The 23,657-nt window shown below is 34.7% G+C and overlaps 1 protein-coding gene across 8 annotated transcripts in view; it reads left to right on the forward strand.

Moving 5' to 3' along the window:
- The window catches only part of LOC123563165 (myosin-3-like), a 90,276-nt gene that overhangs the window by 31,856 nt on the left and 34,763 nt on the right, over positions 1-23,657 (forward strand). For all 8 annotated transcript variants that reach the window (XM_053529660.1, XM_053529643.1, XM_053529624.1 and 5 more), the window contains 5 exons: positions 6,034-6,201; positions 6,401-7,252; positions 14,088-14,210; positions 14,557-14,631; positions 17,158-17,268. In XM_053529660.1, the coding sequence (XP_053385635.1) occupies positions 6,034-6,201; positions 6,401-7,252; positions 14,088-14,210; positions 14,557-14,631; positions 17,158-17,268 (1,329 nt within the window). The remainder of the gene's footprint in view (positions 1-6,033; positions 6,202-6,400; positions 7,253-14,087; positions 14,211-14,556; positions 14,632-17,157; positions 17,269-23,657) is intronic.

Genomic DNA, 23,657 nt, shown 5'->3' on the forward strand with positions numbered 1-23,657 from the left:
TGATAGTAGATAGATGAATAGGTGTAACAGGTGGTTTGATTGCAGCTAGATTAATGGGTGTAACAAGCAGTATTGTATATGTGAAGCTAGTAGCAATGTGTCTGAGAGCTACAAGAAGTTTTGGGTGCTTGTGTAACAAGAAGCTTGTAACATAAATGTTGGAGATGAATTTGAATAGGAGTTTAATAAATGGCTTGGTGTAGTAAAAATATGTTTGACCTTAGATAATGATACAACACTAAATGCACAGGTACACTGACATTTGTTTCTTCCATAATCAATTTTAATGCACATTTAAAACATAGGAACCAAGTTCATCAAGTACTGTGTCTGTTGAACCAAGCCTTTCTTCCGTAGAGTCTTTAAAATCTACAAGTATTGAGAGTTTGGTAAATATGTGCAGTTATCCTGTTCTGTTGGGTTTATTGTTCCATTGCTTACCTAACAGCAGTTTCTGTTTTTGTTGGTTATAAGAGTAATTCAGTAATTGTTGGTTTATATTTTTGTAATATTCAGAAAATATAAACAGAAAGGTTCATCTGTTTTCACTAAGAAGTATGAGTATAAACATGCAATGAACTAATGTTTATCTGAAAGAGAGCTAGTGGGAGTGATTGCCTCCAAAATTAAAGTGACTTGTGAGAAAATTATTTGCAGTTAAGATGACACATTACTAAGAAAATATTTTAAGGTAGTGGAGTATGGTATAGGAGGAGTTGCAGTAAATTGATCAATTTCTCAGGATAGAAAACCCGAAATAAAGATATTTTATGTTGTATTTACCAAGTTGTGATAAGTTTTTGAATTTGAATTTTGCCAGCCTTCAAATTTGTTATGTAACCAAGAGCTTTCTTTTCAAATATTTAGATGTCTTTTGCTTCTTAACCTTAAGCATGCTGGTGGCAAGTGGTTTTGCCTTTGCGACCAGTGCAGACCAAGATCATGGTCTACACTGTTTGCTATTCAGTCAGTAAATTTTCAGTGTACACCCCTTCAAATAATAAATGGTACTGCCCAAATTGAATGACAGACTAGTCCATTTTAGAAATTTTGCAGGGTAAATCTTAAAAATAGTTTTGGGCAATTTACTTTTCATGGATGTGGCCTTATGATTAATTTTTATCTTTTTTATCATGTATTTTCTAACACTTATGGGTGGTTTTCAAAATAATGAAGCAAAAGTGTGACATAGCGGTTGAAAATTCAAACCTATTTCTTATGGTGGTCACCTATTTTTTATGATAGCAAATACTTCAAATTTCAAGAAAATAACATTGGGAAAGTGTTGAGAAATACCAATAAGAAAATATTTCAGCCTTTAATTCGAAAGTTCAGCGAATTTCCAGTAAGATGGGTGATAAATGTTGCAGTGTTTTATGACAAGGAAATATGTATAACAGTAATTTTTTCAACATATACAATAAGTAATAGGTGTATGTGCATGGTTTGAAACTTATTTAATCAAATGTTTGTGGACATTGGTTTTTAAAATCACCCTTTCTGCACAAATCTGACATGAAAATAAGATTTTACCTAGAAAAGTTGTTGCTGAATGAAAAATAATTAATATATTATTATAAAACCTATTTTTTTCTCGCATTTTGCATGTTTATAAATCACATGCCAAATTTCAAAAATGTCCAGTAATTTTAATTTCTAAAATTGTCAACTCAAAATTGAGTTGTTTTACAGATGCACAGGGGACACATACTGAAAATAAGTGTAATATTCATTCATTATTAGTTTTCTGTTCATAAAAAGACTAATGGTGATCAACTTAAGACAAATCCTATCAAACAATTAGTTTATTCCACAAAATAACTACAAAACTGAAAATTTTCACTACAAAAACATGAAAATTCAACAGCATGTAATGCTTTAAATGAAAAATAAGTGACTTTAAACATAACTAACACATTGAAATCATTTAGTTTACATGGACTGCTTATTCAGAGTAGAAAAATTATAAAATGCCATGCATGGTAAAATGGAATAGTAAAATTCATACATACTTTATAATGTTACTAAGAAGGTGCACAGGGGACAAATTGCAGCAAAATATATTTTTATAGATATTGTTCATAGTAATTAAAATTCTTTGAACTACACAATATTCACTAGTGAACATTTACATATGTAGGTAAACTTAAGAGCTTAAGAAGCAATAAAATTAATTTTTCCACTTTTTAACTTGAAAACTGGCAACTTCAGAAAAAATGCAAACAATGAATTTTAATTTGTCCAGGATTTCTTATATAAATGCTAAATAATCAAGTAATGCCTAAATTTTGTGTACACACTGCTAAGAATATAGAACTGCCACCACATATTACAGTAATGCTATGATAATTGATGAATGTTAAAAAAAGGGTACACAGGGGACATCACTTTTGGCTTTGTGAATGTTTAACAGTCCTTAATATGTGAAGTTGAAAGCTGCTTTTGTGTCCATTGTAACTCCCTTTCAAGGATAATAAAGTAAAAACCCATTTTATTTAAAGAATAAAAGAAATCTGACACTTAACAACTGAAAAGGTGCACAGGGGACATTTTTGGGTGTATAGACATTCATCAAGATTCTGAGAAAATTGATTTATTAAACAAAAAATTCATACGGTGTCTTCACAGCTGAAAGGATAAAGATCTTAGAAAAACATTAGGACTTAAAAAAAGTAATGGGGTTATGAAATTGTAGTATTCAACATTTAAATTAAGTATTTTTTCACTATTTTTTTGTGAAGGGGGTTCCATCACAAGATGTGAAATATTGGTAAGAATAAGATGTAGTTAATGAAAAAAAGTATTTTGCTTTAAATGTGCAGAGTTTAAGTTACATAAAAAAGCCAAAGCTGTAACAATAAAGCTTGGTTTGAAAAAGTAAAACACAGTTGAAAACTATCCTTCATGTAAAATGTCACACTTTTTTGGGTGCACAGGGGACAAAATTAGCTATACAATTTAATATAACTTTAAAACTGCTTGAGCCATTAAGCTGAAATTGCACACATTTATTGACTACACTGATTTGGATATACCGTATATACTCGCGTATAAGGCGCCCTCGCTTATAAGACGCATCCTGATATTGGACTATCGATCGGGGAGGTTTTGCACTGACCCTCGTATAAGACGCAGTCATATTTTTATACAAACTACATCAGAAATTTGTAGAGATGCATTATTTTCCCCAACATTCTATGATTTGCAATAGAAAATAGCAGAAAATGGACAATTTTATTGTAAAAATGCAGAATTTAAATGAATTAGTAACAGCGGAAAAAGGTTAAAGAAAGGCCGAAATTTTGACAATATTCGCCGATTTTATTTTTAAAAGAACTTGCAGACTTGTTTTATATTATGTTAAATAAAATAAATTATTTTAAAATCAATTTCGTGTGTAAAAATGCAATGTAGTAACTTCAAAACGGCGGAAAATTGACGATTTTCGCCGATTTTATTTTTGAAGAAACTTGAAAATCTGTTTCATAATATGTAGAATAAAATAAAGTATTCTAAAATCCACTTTCATTGGTAATAATATGCACAAAATATCTCCGAAACGGGAGAAATTACGTCTAGAAATGTGACGATATTCGCCCATTTTACTCATAATGCTTAGAAACGCTGAATGTTTGGCCATGTTTCCATAACAGTAACACAGAATGTTTAGGAAAATAATGTATTTCTTGCAATTATTCAAGGATACGCAATTTTTAAATTGCTTTCAAAGGATCTCCAATACATGTTTAGGATTTTTCATTCAAGCATGCGCTGCATACAATGAGAAAATTAATGAGGATAAAATATCCTCACCAATTTTCCCAAAGTAATTAACGCAAGTTCAAAAAAGCAAACAAACAAACAAAGCATATTACATATTTTAATTTTATGTGACATACAGTAACTAATAATGCATTAATTTATCACATATTTCAAACACAAAAAAAAACTGACAATAACGTATCGATTGATTACTGATAAGATAGCAAAAAAGGTGGCGAGATTAGGATACATGTACTTTTATGGCAGTAAATCTGACACATTTGTCAATCAAATATGGATATGCCCACTTTGAAATGTTATCCAATCATATTCCAGTTCCGAGTAGCTAGACATCCCTACTGTACCTTCATTTGACTAGAGGGCAGAATTAAAATAATTGCAGCCGACTATTCTATGAAGCCGCCAATTAACATCAATCAGTGTTTATGATACATCTATTTCTATACATGTGTTTATTTAACAGTTTGCACCTTCAGATGATTTATAATGGGTGCGTTTTAACAGTTTACACTTGCAACAATTATAGGTACCGTATCATATGCAATTGGGGATAATTAACTTTTAATAACTCTCTGTTTGCGGGCGGTGAAAAAGTATTTTCTTTGCTCAATTATATCAGTCATTTCCAATTTAAGTAAAGCTAATTCGTCAGATTTTCTGAAAGAATTTTTGATTTTAAAAGAAAAAAAATACATTTGTAAATAAAAAATACTTCAGATATTAAACTACCAAATCGTAAAGTAAGTAAATAATAGATCGTTATTGAGGACCGAAACACGGCGCTTGTCCGTTTAGATTTTAATACCGATATGCAATGGCTGACGAAAAACGTAAGTAGCGGGTTGCAGACTCGGAAAAAAATACATTTATAAATAAAATATACTTTTGATATTAATCTATCAAATCGTAAAATAGGTAAATAATAAATCTTTATAGCGGACCGAAATACGGTACGTGTCCGTAAAGTTTTTAGCACTGCTATGCGCAATGGCTGCCGAAAAACGAAAGTACATGTCTGCAGACGCGGAAATGAGATGTCCTGAGCTGTAAACTCGGGACTTTTTTTAAATTTTCACTTAATTTTCTTGTAGTATGCGCTTATAAGACGCATACCCTTCTAGGAAACGAAGATATGATCCCCAAAACTGCGTCTTATACGCGAATATAGACGGTAATTTGCCCAAAACACATTATAAAACTGAACTGAATTAAAGTAAGGTGAGAGAGAAGAAAAAGCTTCATTATTTTGAAAACCACCCTTATCTTAATTTATTTTTTATCATGCCTGCTTACAGAACACTAACAAAGTAACTTATACTGAGGATGGTAGAAAAAATGATACACATATATATAATACTGATGTTACATCCCATGTGAGTGTTCCCCCATCTTCTGTATCATGCTAACACAAATTTGCATGTCATATGATTACTAATTCATGTCGACAAGTATACATTTCACTTGACACACTCACTGTATGTCTTGATGTAAGATCCAGTTTAAATGTCCCTCCCCTAGCTTAAAATTACTTGCATGCAACTTGATTACTGTATGTCTTCTAAAGCTATATGTTATGTGTTCCCTATCCCCAAAACACCTTCAGACAACTCTAGATGTGTGTTTTTGTCTCCTACCTGTGCTGTCTATTTTCTTTATTGCTATTTTAGACAAGCTCTATTTCAGGGAGAACACCAAAATCTTCTTGTTTATAATACCCCCACAAATGAAGAAGTTTGTGGGGGTATATAGGAGTGAGCTTGTTGGTCGGTCTGTCAGTGGGTCGGTTGGTTTTCATGGTTTCCAGACAATAACTCTTGATAGGCTTCACAGATTTAAATTATTTTTGGTACACAGGTGTAACATCATAAAATACAGTCAAGTTTGATTTTGGCTACAAACCACCAATTGTTTTATGTAGTTGTGGCCTCTTTCCAACTTAAAATTTGCCATATTTCTGTGACAAGGCCATATTGCAGGGGTATAATTTGTCACTCCTGTGACAGTTCTAGTTTCCTTTTGTTTTTTGACATGTACAAAAATGATTAAATGGCCAGGTAACATCATTGAAATGATTCATAGGATACCATACTGGTTTCTAAAGTTGTCCTTCCTTTATACTTTGTGAGTCATCTTCCATATATACCATATTCTGTTCTATTCTATATCTGTTGTTATTTTTCCTTTTCTATATCTCTTTCTGTTTTATTTCTATACCTTTCTTTCTTCTCTCCTTTCCTTCTTTCTATCTAGCCTTCAGTCAGTGACAAAGAGAGAAAGAAATACATTGACAGAGAGAAAAAGAACGACATTGACAGAGAGAAAAAGAAAGACATTGACAGAGAGAAAAGGAAAGACATTAATAAAGAGAGAAAGAACATTACCAAAGAGAGAAAGAAAGACAGTGAATTAAATGACCAGGTAACAGCATTGAAATGATTCATAGGATACCATACTGGTTTCTAAAGTTGTCCTTCCTTTATACTTTGTGAGTCATCTTCCATATGTACCATATTCTATTCTATTCTATATCTGTTGTTGTTAGTTTTGCTTTTCTATATCTCTTTCTGTTTTATTTCTATACCTTTCTTTCTTCTCTCCTTCCCTTCTTTCTATCTAGCCTTCAGTCAGTGACAAAGAGAGAAAGACAGACAGTGATGAAGAGAGAAAGATAGACAGTGATGAAGAGAGAAAGATAGACAGTGATGAAGAGAGAAAGATAGACAGTGACAAAGAGAACAAAAAAGAAAGTGCAATCTCATTTTTGGGTTCAGTTGTTACAGTGTTATCCAAGGTTCGTAGCAAGAATGAGAAACAAGCAGCCTCTTCAACTGACACGGATACTTTAACTGAGTCTTCGGATGATGAACAACTTTTTGCAGCATTTGGTGGCCACAGCATGTCAAATATTGCTCTGTCTGCTCTTCAGCAAAGATTAACAATTTTGGAAGATCGGTTTAAATTGTTCCAAGAGAACTTACTGGATGACAGTGCATACCAGACTGATGTAGCTGATCTCACTGGCTGGTTAGCTGAGATGGAGAACAGGATTGCTGGAAACACTGAAGATATAACTGCAGCAAATGAAAGTGATGTAGACAGCGGGAAAGGCAAATCAGAAAAGCCAGATGAAAAACCTGCTGAAAAAGAAACAAAACCAGTAGTGGAGAAACCAAAGAAGACCAAAGAGGATGCTGTTGTGGAAAGACTAGAAGAAGAAGCAGAGCTTAAGCATGAAATTGAAGAAATCTTCTGTGATGCGACAGTGGTAGAAGTCTCCTCACAGGTGATGTTGTCAGCACCAGAGCTACAGGCAACCAATGAGAAACTGAAGAATCTTGCTTTCACTTTGAATGAACAGCTGCATGGACTGAGGGACAAGGTTTTCCTGGTGGATCATGAGCTAAAGAGAATGGCTAAAGGGGTTGAATTTGCTCTTATGAGGTCTAAGGTAGCAGGGGCTAATGAAATGGTTAGTCATTACTGTTTATATTCTCAGGGTTTCAGAGTAAAACTGATGTTTTTAAATAGTTTGTACAGACAAGTAGATAGTGTCGTTTAGTTTCAGTTATTTGATATTTTGTCAATTTCTTCTAACCTTTTTTGCTTTGTGTTCTTTTCTTTTTCTCTTCTTTCTTTTTTTTTTTTTTTTTTTTTTTTTTGTCTTTTGTTTCCTTTTTTTTGTTTTATGTGACAGCCAGTGCTAAGATTTTCATTTCATTAAGTTTATTTCTCTTACTAAATTAAAGAAAATTGCATGTCCTGTGAATGAGAAATTAACCACACCCTTTTCATGCCAAAATTTTAATTTGCCATCAACAGTGAATTTTAAGCTAAATGTTGACATGCATGAAGATTTATGAAAGACATCAATATACCTTTTCACCCACACACATTTTGTATTTACCAAAGTAAATTCATGTAATGGTTATGTAGTTTACATGTGTTTATTATACCAATAAGCCATATTTGCATTTCTCTTGTAATATTTTATGTTTAAATTTAACCGAAGACCAAGGCATTGTGGAAATATTGTTATCTACAGAGTTCATAAACATGTAATTTAAATTTTGAAGTGGCTATTTTAAACTGCCCTGAGAATCTCTTATCTGACCACCTTCAGGCTTTGTATTGTGTCCTAAACCTCTAATATGTAAAGGTTTTAATATTTGCAAATCTTTCAGTTTGACCCGAAATTGAGTTCAATTGGTCTGGTTCAATTTCAATAGACTACAGAAAATTAAATAACTTTGTTCATAGAAATCTATATATTAGATTTTCATATTATAGAAACTAAAATTTCTACACAGATCTTTATAACCATATTAATCAGTTATGATTTAGTGTAAATAGAGTTTGTTTGCTGGTTCAATATTTTGTGATGAAATTAAAGCTTTAACAAGATCTTGTATAATATTTGATATTGGAATTTAAGCAAACATGGTGTTTAGAATGGATTGGTCACATTTTGTGACATTTTCCAAATTATTTTCTTTTGAACTTTGTCAGAGTCAAACCAAATAAGTAAATAATATAATGTACAATTTCAATAGCTGTTAGGCTATTTTATAGTTTTGATTTTTTCTGTTTGTAGGCTTTATAAAAGTCAAAGGTCTTTTATTCTGCTTTCTTAAACTGCCTTGTTTGTATAAAAGGCATATGATCAAATAATAAATCAACTCTTTAGTAGTATTTTATAAGATGTTTATGTTTTCTGAAGCAATTAAATTAATGGTTTTGTTAACCTATTTATTTTGTTTATAAGTGCCTGTTTTGTTCAGAGTTTATGCGTTAATGATTTTTATTGCATTGTTAGTTATATTTATTAATTTTTAACAAAAGTTTTCATTTGATATGCCCAGTTTAATTTGATGCAGTCTCGTTATACCAGAGCAAAAGTACATACCTTTCGTTTAATTGAAAGATTGTTCTGTTTAAGACGTATAATTTTTTATAATCTTAAAAACAAATTTGTTTAAAATTTAATGTTTGCAACTTGTTTTTTTCTTCCCTTTTTGAAGTAATTAAGTTAGAAAAAAGCTGGAAAATACAAGCTTTGATACCAAGATTTCTTAATGGGCTTTTATTCCTATTTCATAATTGTAAATTATAAAGTAGACAGAACTGCATGCCATCTTCAGTCGAAATTGAAGAAATAGTGCACAGGTGCATTCAGTACCTTGATTTTTCAATTTTTTTAAGTTTTCATGATTTGTTTAAGTGCATTTCAACAAGGTGTTTTAAACCTGGATCAAGATAACTAATCCTTATTTAAGATAATCAGATTTCTATCAGTAATAGTCCAGACAGAATGACTGTATTGTACAACCATATTTTGTCCCACAGGCAGTACAAAAAATGTACTTTGAATTATCATTTTGACAGGACGTTGTTCCATTTTGAAATTGGTGAAATTTTAAGGTTAACTAGTCCAAGTTACAAGACCGGAAAACAGCCCAACACAGTATAACCACCTGTTAGATAATCCATATGGGTGACTGTTAGACTGGTACTAATTTTTAGTTGGAAGATAGTGCAAGATACAGAAGACACTCCTGTTCCTTCCAGAAGCTTCAATAGCATGAGAGAAGTAAAGCACCCATATGACTCTTGTCTTGATGTTAGTCATTTAAGTTTGACGAATGGGGGATCAAACTCACGACCCTTACTTTTGTAGTCAGACAGTGGTACCACTGGATCACTCTATCCGTGCTTAACAACAATAACCAGCACAGTCACTGCAATGTGTCCCATTTGTTTTGTTTAAAGAATATTGCAGTATGAGATACCCCACCCTGCTTTATTTTATGTGTCTATGACAATCACAATAGATTCTTATTTCATTTGTGGACATAAGCATTTAATGGGCTTGAATTTATGCTTACTATAACTATCATAACGCGTACAAACAGACGGTAGAAGCAATACATAAAGGAAAACTCTAACCATTATTTTCCTTCCTGGTCGTGAAAACGGACGACATTCATAATTCTTATGCCTATATCAGAACTGTTATTACTAAAATATGATACTGCTGTATCGTAACAATACATCTCCATGCATTACATCCATATTTTGCATCACAAGTAACTCCAGTTCGTCTAAAATCAGGGTATTACTAACTGATTTACATTGAACAGACAACTGCCGATCGGATGTGACAAATGCTTATTTCTATTATACAAAACCGTTTCAATCACCCGAACTGGTCGGAAAATAAAGAGAAGAACTGTGATGTTTGCTTCGGCGTTTCTAAAGCCTTTCGCTATCCTAACTAAACCAGAATAAGACATTTTGTGGAGCCAACGGATCCGCAGAGACGTTTTACGGAACTATATTTGCATTTTACGGATCTTTGTCTTGTACGGCGTATGAATTGCTGAGTAACTGATCTGACGGCATCCAGCGATTGGCTAACGGGAGAGGAACTGCAGAATCATTGGCTAGCGGCAACACACCTTCTTTCAAAGATTTCTACGCGGGAAACTATAAATTCAGGCCCGAACTGTTCATTACTAGCTTCCAATCCGTTAAACACGGAAAACAAACAAAGATAAAAACTAAGACACTGGACCCAGAAATCCGCTAAAACCGTAAGAAATCTAAGACACATAAACAATACTCTAAGTAGTTTACACTCAAGAACATTTTATTATAACTTCTAACGGATTTTCAGTAAATACGTACAACCCTATATAGTTAACCTTGAATGTGTACTGTAGTTCATATGTACTGTCCGTCAATTCCGTTGAGTCGTTTTGCTATGAAAATAAATATATCTTCAACTAGAAAGTATCGTTAATTCCGTTATATAAACGCCCAAAGAACTCTCAACAACATTTTATTATAAGCCATAACAGATTTTCAGTAAATACATATAACCCTGTATAGTAATCTTTGGATGTGTACTGTAGTTCATCCATACTGTCCGTCAATTCCGTCGAGTCGTTTTGTTATAAAAATAAATATATCTTCAACTAGAAAGTGTCGTTAATTCCGTTATATAAACACCCAAAGTACTTTCATTGACGTGCCTAACAATATCTATTTTGATAGTTTCTGTCAACTTGTCAAATGGTTGGTTTTCGTCAGTTTTCACTAAAGTTGTTAATTTTCAGTAAAAATGTTTCTGGACAAGTTTTGTATTTTACTTTTTTTGGTGGTGATGGAGGGGGACACCTTAATTTTCTTTAAAGATTATTGTTTCAGAGTTATCTTTTTTGTATACTTAAACACTTTGCAAGTCATTATTGTACCCCCCGACAACACAGTTGTAAGGGGGGGTATACTGGTTTCAGGTTGTCTGTCTGTCTCTCTGTCTCTCTGTCCGTCTGTCTGTCTGTCCGTCTGTCCATAGACGCAATCTTGTGCGCTCTATCTCTCCTTATCCCCTTGACAGAATTTAATGAAACTTCACACAGGTGATCAGTACCAACAGTAGTTGTGCATGGGGCATGTTAGGTTCTTTTAGAAAAAAAATTTGCAGAGTTATGGGACTTTGTTTTTTTGTTACTATACTATATACATAGACACAATCTTGTGCGCACCATCTCTCCTGATCCCCTTGACACAATTTAATGAAACTTCACACAAGTGATCAGTACCAACAGTAGTTGTGCATGGGGCATGTTAGGTTCTTTTAGAAAAAAAATTTGCAGAGTTATGGGACTTTGTTTTTTTGTTACTATACTATATACATAGACACAATCTTGTGCGCACCATCTCTCCTGATCCCCTTGACACAGTTTAATGAAACTTCACACAAGTGATCAGTAACAACAGTAGTTGTGCATGGGGCATGTTAGGTTCTTTCAGAAAAAAAATTTGCAGAGTTATGGGACTTTGTTTTTTTGTTACTGTACTATATACATAGACACAATCTTGTGCGCACCATCTCTCCTCATCCCCTTGATACAATTTAATGAAACTTCACACAAGTGATCAGTATCAACAGTAGTTGTGCATGGGGCATGTTAGGTTCTTTCAGCGACAAAAATTGCAGAGTTATGGGACTTTGTTTCTTGTTAACATACTATGTACATACAGTCTGCATATGCAATCTTGTGCATGCCTAATCTACCAAACCCTTACACACAATTTAATGAAACTTCACACAAGTGATCAGTACCAACCCTAGTTGTGCATGGTGCATGTTACATTCTTTTAGATAAATATTCTGCATAGTTATGGGACTTTGTTTTTTGTTACTTTATTGTATACATACAGTCTATATACATACATTCATCGTAATTATGCAATCTTGTGTGCGTCAAATTGCAATGTACTGTGTCAGTGCATGCGGGGGGTACATTCATCACCTTTAGTGATAGCTCTAGTTTCTAATGTGTTTGAAGTAATTAATAAAATTAAGAAAACAAATGAATAAAACTGCTTTTAAAGCTGTAATGTCAAAGATATATCATATTTAAAAAGTTAAATTCTTTGTATTTTTCTTACATATTCTTAATATCAGATCCCTTGTATTATTTTTCTGTTGAATTTTTATTGTCATTTCCCTTGTATTTTTTTATTATACAAAAGAAACAAACTCCACTCAGAAGTGAAATGGATTAAAAATACAAATTGGCAAAATGTACAGTTGTATTCAGCATGACTGTTCATTTTTGTTTCTTGTTTTTTAGTTTTCCTGACCATTTGAATATTTTTCCTGGAACGGCACAGCACACTGTATTGTATTAAAACCTTGAACCAAAGTATTTAGAAATTGGATCTATCAAGTACAAATCATTTTGTCAGATCAGATACTCAGATTTTTAGTCACAAATGGTTTAAACAGTTGAAGTACAAGATCACGTAATCATGATAAAAGGAATTTTGAACTTTCATTAATGAGCGGTGCCATGAGAAAAGCAACATAGTGGGTTTGCGACCAGCATGGATCCAGACCAGCCTGCGCATCCATGCAGTCTGGTCAGAATCCATGCTGTTCGCTTTTAAAGCCTACTGGAATTGGAGAAACTGTTAGTGAACAGCATGGATCCTGACCAGACTGCGCGAATGCACAGGCTGGTCTGGATCCATGCTGGTCGCAAACCCATTATGTTGGTTTTCTCATGGCGCGGCTCATTTTGTTTACGTAGAGTATGAAACTTAAGCACAGTAGTGGTTTTGATATTCTGTTTACAGTTATTATCTTGTCTTTTGTCTGTTGTGTAAAAGTGTACTTCAAAATTAATTTTTTGCTGGCATAAAATCTTAGAAAATGGTAAAGTTAGATTGAAGTTACAATATTATATTGTTAAAATGCCATTTTAATTTGTTGACTAAGGCCTGTTTTGTTGAATGTTTACTGTTGATTTATGGGTATTGCATATTTGTATGCCCCTTGTGCCAAAGACCAAGAAGGCATATAGTGCTTGAATTGTCCATCTGTCAGTCCTCAGTATGTCCGTCCGTCACACTTTCTTACGTACTGAACTTGTACAGTTTCTATCCAAATCAAATGAAACTTGGTATACATCATAAGCATAAAGTGGTCATGCACATATTTTTTGGACTTTCATGCTTGCTTATTTTCTTTTAGTTTTGACCTGTTTTTTTACTTGAAATATTAAAAATATACCAGAACATTGTGTACTCAGCTCCTACATTTTCTGTCCAGTTTAAATGAACTTTGGTATACAATTCAGCAACACAAAATATTGTGCATATTATCAGGACTTTAATTTATATCAATTATTTTTTCCTGAATTATGGCCCAGTTGTGGATTTTATTTATCACCCTTTCAGGCATTTTAATTGGGCGTATGTCATGCAATGTTGACTTCATTCTTGTTTTTTGTATTTTTTACAATCAATTGTTAATATCATTCTATAAACAGTAGTTATGTATGTAATTAATTTTGGATTAGAAGCACTCACTTTTTGTATTTAGAAAAGAAAGAAATGTTTTTATAAATAGCACAGAAGCCGTAAGGAAGATGCCAGTACAATGTATAATGATTAATTGCATGCTCAGAACTTTTATTTTTCCATCAAGATATTTGCAAATGCTAACATTTTAAGTTTACCATTATATTTAAAGTATTTTGCCATAAACTCTTTAACTATACATAAGAGACAGTCAGCCAATCTTTACCGAAAAGTAACCAGTTTCAATTTTTTTCATCTGAATTTCTTGAAAAAATCAACAACATTAATACTGTATTTCATAAATATGTATAGACAACAATGTTAAAAGTGCTTTTAAAGAAATATTATATCCTCAATCAGTTGACTGAAAAGTTTACTTCAGAAAATGATGTTATTTTCGAAGATAATATATGACATAACATTTTCTGTTACAGGATAGCGATGCCTTGACACGCGCCCAGCAGGCAATCTTACAACTGCAAGCCGAAGTGGAGAAGTTGCATCATACAACTTCTGACATCATTGAAGAGAACAAACAAAGGACCAAACAGATACAGGTATTTTCTTCTTTTGTAAGATGGACGGTACAAATTGCAACATGTATGTTTATCCATGCTCAGTTGATGATTAAATTAAGGAGATTGCTATGGTCCAGAAAAATTAAGTTTATCTAGATTGCAGACTACAATCTCAGCCCCAGGTGATATTGTAATATTGTCTGTTTTCTGAATTGCAGTCTCATCCTTAGATAATCTTATTATCAAGTAGAGTTTAGATCTTACAATTTAATGAGATTTTATTCTACAAATATACAAAAGATATTGCATAAAAGATTGAATATATGATTAAAAGGTATAAGAATATTGCGGGGTGTTATCTATAGTATATGTTTGTCTAATTCAGGACACCTTGAAATACTGTGATAAACTCCAGGAAGAGAAGGCAGACAAGGACTATGTACAGATGGAAGTTGATGTGGTAGGTACAAATATAGATGATACAGTTGATAAGTGTGATACATGAGAACTAGACATTATTAAGACCAGATTATAAAATAAGTGGTCTCCCCAACCAATAAAGTTTGCTCGCTTGCCCTTCAGTTTATGTAATAAGACACCTCTGCAGCCAAGTGGTTGCTGTCGCAGACTTGGAATTGCTTGCCCTTTAGTTTATGAAATAAGACACCTCTGTGGCCAAGTGGTTGCTGTTGCCGACTTGGATTGCTTGCCCTTCAGTTTATGAAATAAGACGCCTCTGTGGCTGAGTGGTGGCTGTCGCAGACTTAGAATTGCTTGCCCTTCAGTTTATGAAAAAAGACGCACCTGTGGCTGAGTGGTGGCTGTCGCAGACTTGGAATTGCTTGCCCTTCAGTTTATGAAAAAAGACGCCCCTGTGGCTGAGTGGTGGCTGTCGCAGGCTTGGAATTGCTTGCCCTTCAGTTTATGAAATAAGACGCCCCTGTGGCTGAGTGGTGGCTGTCACAGACTTGGAATTGCTTGCCCTTCAGTTTATGAAATAAGACGCCCTGTGGCTGAGTGGTGGCTGTCACAGACTTGGAATTGCTTGCCCTTCAGGTTATGAAATAAGACACCTCTGTGGCTGAGTGGTGGCTGTCACAGACTTGGAATTGCTTGCCCTTCAGGTTATGAAATAAGACGCCTCTGTGGCTGAGTGGTGGCTGTCACAGACTTGGAATTGCTTGCCCTTCAGGTTATGAAATAAGACGCCTCTGTGGCTGAGTGGTGGCTGTCACAGACTTGGAATTGCTTGCCCTTCAGGTTATGAAATAAGACGCCTCTGTGGCTGAGTGGTGGCTGTCACAGACTTGGAATTGCTTGCCCTTCAGGTTATGAAATAAGACGCCTCTGTGGCTGAGTGGTGGCTGTCACAGACTTGGAATTGCTTGCCCTTCAGGTTATGAAATAAGACGCCTCTGTGGCTGAGTGGTGGCTGTCACAGACTTGGAATTGCTTGCCCTTCAGGTTATGAAATAAGACGCCTCTGTGGCTGAGTGGTGGCTGTCACAGACTTGGAATTGCTTGCCCTTCAGGTTATGAAATAAGACGCCTCTGTGGCTGAGTGGTGGCTGTCACAGACTTGGAATTGCTTGCCCTTCAGGTTATGAAATAAGACGCCTCTGTGGCTGAGTGGTGGCTGTCACAGACTTGGAATTGCTTGCCCTTCAGGTTATGAAATAAGACGCCTCTTTGGCTGAGTGGTGGCTGTCACAGACTTGGAATTGCTTGCCTTTAGTATATAAAATACAAGATGACTAAATACAAGTAAAATGCGAAAATCAGTGTCGTAAGTCGAGAATGAGCAAAGTGCACGAGTATTCTAGGGTTTGTAGCAATCCTAACAGAACAAAAAAAGGAAAACCGCTGAGGACCATATTAACTGCTCGAGTAAGTACAGATACTTGAGCAGGAGTTGTTGCACTGAAATGCCAAATACTAGTATCCTATATAATAATACTACTACTAATGATAACAATAATGATAAAAAAATCTTTATCAAATGAAGTTAACATGCAAAGGGTATATAGTGTAAAAATGATGTGCATACTTATTTCCAGCATTGCCTTCATGTTACAACAACAATATACATCCATACATACATTTACAATTTCATGATTCATTTGCTCTTGGAAAAAAGAAAAGAAAGAAAAGCATATCAATGTATCCAAATGCTTACCATTTGTTTATCTGACAGATACTCACATACCTGTATTAAAAAGAGAGAAAAACAACGATAAATAGCATCAGTAACAAAAAATAAAATGATACAAAATCATATTTACAAACACCTTGAAGAATTGGTATGGACAGATTTAAACTGAACATGAAACCAAAATGTAAACTTAGAATGTTACTTCACAGGAGTTTGTAACAGTATACAAAATGATAAAAAAAAAGGTCATTGTTCTGCTTTCTGACATACTGAAGTTATTACAGTTGTATTCAGTTGATTTACACAAAATAGTATGAAAAATAATTTGCTTTGAAATAGTACTCTAGTTAATTAAGAAAGATGATAATGTACATGTTTTTATTATCATCATTATATTTATTACATACTGACATGTCATTAATTTTTAAAGAAAATAGTAATGACATGGCTTGAAATATCATATCAATAATGAAGGAGATTTAGCCTTACTTGAAGTACATGTATTTCAGTTTGAACATAATGTCAACAGAGAGTTATTAGATGCTATAGAAATATTCAGATGATTACTGCAGGCTTTTTTCATGCCAAACATGCAAATCTTCCCACTGATGCTGAAATATTTTGAAGCATTTACATGTTACAAAGAAGAGTGTATTTTTATTAGGTTAAACATATATTTTTAAGTGACCCAAATGTTTCTTAGTACCATGGAAAAGCTCTGTAGGCTTGCCTCATTGTTGATATTTTGTTATTTTTCTAATAAACATTAAGGATATAGAAAACAAGTATGAATTGTCGTATGGTTAGATAAGGGGAGATAACTATATATTTCAGAAAGCAGACAAGAAGGCTCTGGAGACGAAGGTGAATCATAAATTGTTTGACAAGACAACAGAGGAAATAAACAACATGATAAAGGAGATACTAGATAAACTAACAGGACATGTAAGCAGATTTTTACTGTCATTTCATACAATCATATTGTTGTTATTCATGCAGCCAAAACTGCCTCTGTCTTGGGAGAATTCAAAGGCATGCAAGGGTTGAATGCAGTACTGTTGTTACTCGATAAATATAGCAGGAGTTATGATGGTGTTGCTTTCAACACTCATATCTAAATGTTGTTAGAAAAGTTACCAAGGGTTTTTACACTGAGATAAATTTCAGAAATAGAGATTTCTATGATGCTTAAACACTATACCTTTGTTTCCTTCTCCAGATAAGAAAATGTCATGTTATATATTATTATCCCCCGCCGATGAAATCGGAAGGGGGGGTATTGAAATGGCGTTGTCCGTTCGTCAGTCTGTCCGTCCGCAGCCATTTCTCAGTAACTGCCTGGTAGAATTTCATGAAACTTGAAATAAACATGAACCAACATACTGCGATGATGCCCATCAAGTTTTTTTTTTATTGGTCAATTTCCCTTAGAGTTATTATGTCTCCCACCACACAGTGGTGTGGGAGACATATTGATTTACTCCAGTCTGTCTGTCTGTCACAAAGCTTGTCCGCACTCTAAGTCAAACATTTCTCATCCGATCTTCACCAAACTTGAACAAAATGTGTTTGACCATAAGACCTCGGCCAAGTTCGATAACTAGCCAAATCCCCCTAGGCACTTGTGAATAATGGCCCTTGAATTACTGATTTGGTCTACTCATCAAGGCCATCGAGAGAAACTAGACATTTTTCAATGGTGTCCACTCATCAAGCCATCGAGAGAAACATTTTTCAATGGGGCAGTTGTGGGAGACATGCACTTTTCTCAAAAGCATCTCTAGTTGCCCTTGATTTAATGAAAAATGTCTGTCTGCAGCCATTTCTCAGTAATTAGGAGGTAGAATTTCATCAAACTTGAAATAGACATGAACCAAGATATTGCGATTATGCCCTTCAAGTTTTTTTTTGATTTGTCAATTTTCCTTAGAATTATTGCCCTTGATTTAATGAAAAATGCACAAAAATGTCTGTCCGCAGCCATTTCTCAGTAACTAGCAGGTAGAATTTCATCAAACTTGAAATAAACATGAGCCAACATACTGCAATGATGCCTGTCAAGATTTTTTTTTGGATTGGTCAATTTCCCTTAGAGTTATTGCCCTTGATTTAATGAAAAATACACGTCTACAGCCATTTCTCAGTAACAAGTTTGTAGAATTTCATGAAACCTGAAATAAATATGAACCAACATACTTTGATGATGCCCGTCATTTTCTTATTTTATTGGTCAATTTTCCATAGAGTTATTGCCCTTTAATTGTTTAAAAATCCACAGATTTGTGCATAACAAACCAACCAATTGGAAGAATTTCATTAAACTTCTTTCATTGTTTTACATGAACATTTATTATAAACATGTGAAGTTGTGTACCCACACCTGGTCGCCACCTTGTCTTGGTCACCCCCCCCGGCCACTAATTTTTTTTTTTTTTTTTTTTTCATTTCTTTTTTTTAAAACCTTCCATGAATATTTATCAACATGCAAAGTTGTACCATTCTCTCACCTCACTCCTCCACCCAGTCATGCTCACCACCCCGATCATGCATCCCCCCACCCACCCACCGACCCAGTTTTAGCTCACCAGAGCCAAAGGCTCAGGTTGAGCTATTCTGATCACTTACCGTCCGGCGTCCGTAAGCTTTTACTTTAAACAACATCAAAAATTGAATTCCATGCAGAACTCTGGTTGCCATGGCAACCGAAAGGAAAAACTTTAAAAATCTTCTTCTCAAAACCCAGAAGCCCTAGAGCTTAGATATTTGGTATGAAGCATTGCCTAGTGGACCTCTTACAAATTTGTTCAAATCATGACCCTGGATCAAAATTGATTCCGCCCCAGGGGTCACTTGATTTTACATAGGAAAATCTTTAAAAATCTTCTTCTCAAAAACCAGAAGGCCTAGAGCTTAGATATTTGACATGTAGCATTGCCTAGTGGACCTCTACTAAAGTTGTTCAAATCATGACCCCCCCCCCCCCCCCCGGGGTCAAAATTGACCCCGCCCCAGGGGTCACTTGATTTTACAAAGATCTCTATAGTGTTGAAAAACGTAGATTCGGGTGAGGGGGTTTATACACCATTGATAAAATACACTTTAATTCCAATTTTCAATGTTAGTTTATTATGAGATTTTGTCTAGTGATGGAAATAAGTCATCAAAGGTATAATTTCTCTCATTCCTCTGGTCTAAAGTCACTTATAATTATAACTGTAAATATTTCATTTCTTGTTTCTATGATCTGTCATTTTCAAAGTCCGAGCCAAAAGTAAAGAATTCCCCTCCCAAGTTCTGACCTAGGCTTATATACAAAAGCAGGTACCCTCCCATATTTGGAGTGTATCATAGTGATGAAAGACAAAGATTACCCCTAATATTTATGAGGATAACCGTTGACTGATGGTACCATCCCAAATATGGAGCAACCTCTAACTCTAACAGATCAGACATGTTTACGATGGTACATGATGACAACATACCCTGATAAAATGATACACACTCCAGTCCCAAGCAATTTATGAGGGTAACTGGTGAATGACATCTCTAGTAGCAGAGGTCAAAGTTTCACATCAGTAGAATCAATTAATAAATCAACTTTAATAAGACTAGCTGCTAAATTTACAACACTCCCCCACCCTTAGCTTCTTAATTGTCCCCAATTAAGTTTTAACATTAAAATATAAGTGACTACTGAGCCAGACTCTTGCTCTCAAATACTATGAAGAAGGTACATAAGAATATGAATACCTAAACTATATTATCACTGAAATTGCTCCTCAATATAAATGATTAAGTGTCATGAATAGTAGCAACATGCTATACTTTGTGTTTTAATAAAACTCATGATTATAGTTCGGAAGAACTATGTGACTAAATACTTCTCGAAGTAGTATACATGTAAAATGACTATTATACTAATGTATGTATGAAACATTAAAAGTGTAAAAAAAAATCGCCAACTGTCCTAGTAAAACACATGTAAAATAAAATCCAGTGTTGAATTCAGTTCATCTATAAGGTGAATATATTTTTGTAAGCACTTTCACACAATGTTTATTTCACTCACACTAAGTCCTGGTGCCTTTATTTATTTTAAACATTAACACAGTATGATGATAGAAATAGGCACAATTTTGATTAGTTTCATTGATATGGTAGTCGTCTTTACCATTTACTAATGTAAGTCCTGGTGCCTTTAATTTATTTAAATTAATTAGAAAAAAAAAAGGGAATAGGCACAATGTTGGATTTTATATGGCTATGGTAGTCGTCTCTACCAAAGTTTTAAGTCCTGTGTGCCAAGAGCATCTAATTATACAACATATGATTTTAATAAATGGCACAAATTTTCATATCTGAAAATGAAGCCCACAAATAAATCCATTTCGATACACCAAGGCTGAATGGGATTATTATTACCAATGCAGCCACTAATTAAATCCATACAAAGAATAATTAATCCATTTGAATACACTTGTGCTGAATGGGATTATTATTACCATTGCAGCCACTAATTAAATCCATACAAAGAATAATGAAATGAATAAGTACACACTTATAATCCAGGACGAATATTAGTTAGCACTTAAAATCCAGAAGGAATATGAACTTAATCCAAAACAATTAACACTTTTAATATTTATAACTATTGTGCACCATGTTGGTATGGTCTGTATTGGGTCCTGTTCCTAGAACTTCTCCTCACTTGTTGACTGGTACTGTCCAGGCAGGATTTGGAAGTTTGCTGGAACCCTTTCATTTTTGATTTATGGTTATTTTCCTTAGACTTCACCATGTTTGATTGCCAATGGGTCCTTTTACTTCCCTGAAACGGTTTTCAATCTGGCATGATGCACTATTCTTGATTTGCCATTTGGGGAAAGTCTTATCTCATACAAAAGGTCTGTGATCTTCCTTGTAATAACATAAGGCCCCTTCCAAATATTAGGGTCAATTTTCTTGCTGATTCCTTTATGTCTAGACTTCTCTAAGCACAAAACTAACTGTCCTTTACTAAAATGTGTTTTTGAAATCCGGGTGTCATAATCACGCTTCTGTCTGACAGCATTCTTTTGCAAATTAGTTCGTGCTATATGATGCGCCTCTGTTAACTTCTCTTGTAGTTGAATGGCATAGTCCACTGAACTTATTTTATTCTCTAAAATGCAGCCAAGTGAAACGTCAACCGGATAATAGCTTCGCGTCCCATATTAAATAATTTGGCGTGAATCCGGTCGCCTGGTGGACAAATCCTCTGTATGCGGAGGTGATTAAATTAAGATTTTCATCCCAGTTTGTTTGATTGGAGTTTACATAAGTAGATATCATATTTTGCAAAACTTGATTGAATCTCTCTGGTCCACCATTTGCCATTGGCCTATATCCACTAGTCCTAGTTTGATTAATTTCCAAAATCCGACAGACTTCACTGAACAACTTGGATTGGTAATTTGTCCCTTGATCAGAATGTATGTCCAAACACATACCATATCTGGACAAAAATTCATATACAATCTTATGAGCAACGGTACTTGCTACTGATCTCTGGTTGCATAACACTCAGCCCACTTGGTAAATCCGTCAATGACCACGATAATGTACCGATTTCCGGATTCTGTCTCATTAAGTGGTCCCATTATGTCTGTTTGTATACGATCCATAGGATTGCCGACTGTGTACTCTGTTAATGGTGCCCTCGGTATGTTTTTTCGGCCTTTTTCGGAATGCACACTTTTCACAACTTTTGATATGCAACTGGACGTATTCCTTCATTTTATACCAGTGATATTTGAGATGTAATTTTGAATATGTCTTTGAAATTCCTAAATGTGCTCCAGTAATTGAATCATGACAAGATATCAAAAGTTCCTTATATAGTACCTTGGCACTATCAACAAAAGCCGATGGTCCTTTGCACTGACAATGTACTTTTTAAATAACACTCCATCAATCAGAGTTAACAGGTCATAATTTAGCCAATAATTCCGCACACTTGGTGAATTCCCTGCTACCTTATCTCTCAGGGGTCGTCTGTTTTCTTCAAGCCACTGTATCACAATTCCTAAATCTGGGTCTGCTCTCTGTAATTTGGCCATTTTGACAGGTGAACAATTAACTGTGTTAAACTGTTTGAGACAACCTAAGTTAGATGTTTGCGCTGCATCCTCGGATAATGCAACATGTTCATCCAGTATAGCATTTACGTCCTTGTTCAACACCTCCTCGTTATTGTCACCATAGTTGAAGCTATTTCCACTTTGTACACCATTTAAATCCAGACTATTATGGAATCGAAGTCGTTGAACGCGATTTCGGAAGTACTTCCCAGTCTGTTTTAATCCATGGAAAAGTGTATTGAAACAACCTATCAACTTCATGATTTGCAGCTGCATGAGCACAAAAATACTGCTCCAAAATCCACTATTTTGAGCCTTCACTCGTAATATGACTGGCCTACTCTGATTCCCAATATTAAAGTTTTTTATCGAATAATGGAACAACGTCATTGAATTGTGCAAAATCTGACCAGGAATCGTGTTTCTTCAAACAAGTCTGACACCCCTTACATGGTAAACTCTCAAGTATTGTATTCCCATCATAGCACTGACACTCCTCTGGTTCACATGGAATTCTGGACAGGCTATCAGCATTGATAGCTTTTTCCCACTACGATGTTTCGATTTTAAAGTTATACTGTGACAAAACCTCTAGCCAGCGCGCCATTTGATCAGTAGGTGACTTAAACGACGTTAACCACCTTAAACTGGAACAGTCAGTCCTTAATAAAAATTCTCTACCTAACAGAAAGTGTCTAAACTGGGTTATAAATGTCACTACACCCAACAGCTCCCTTCTTGTGGCACAATAACGTCGCTGTGTTTTGTCAAATGATTTACTCGCAAACATAATTGGTTTTTCAACATAATCCTGAGCTGTATCTGACCATTGCATTTGCGACAAGCAACCCCCGCACGAGAAATTGCTACTATCAGTATCCACTATGAATAAGCCTTCCTCTTTTGGATATGCTAACACTTCTTCGCCTGTCAATGCAGTTTTTAAGTCCATAAAAGCACTATCCTGTTCTGGTCCCCAGATAAACGCTCGACCGGCCTCTGTTAAGCGATTAAGTGGTGACGCCCTAGCACTAAATCCCTTGATAAAACGTCTGTAATAACTACAAAAACCTAAAAAACTTCTGAGTTCGGTTAAATTCCGCGGCACAGGCCATTCTTTCACAGCTTTAACTTTCTCTTCTGAAGGACGTATTCCAGAACTGTCAATTGTGTGACCTAATATATTTATGCGCTTTTGGAGTAGATTGCACTTGC

The sequence above is a fragment of the Mercenaria mercenaria genome, chromosome 2, assembly GCF_021730395.1.
Source record: "Mercenaria mercenaria strain notata chromosome 2, MADL_Memer_1, whole genome shotgun sequence".
Taxonomy (NCBI): Eukaryota; Metazoa; Mollusca; class Bivalvia; order Venerida; family Veneridae; genus Mercenaria; species Mercenaria mercenaria.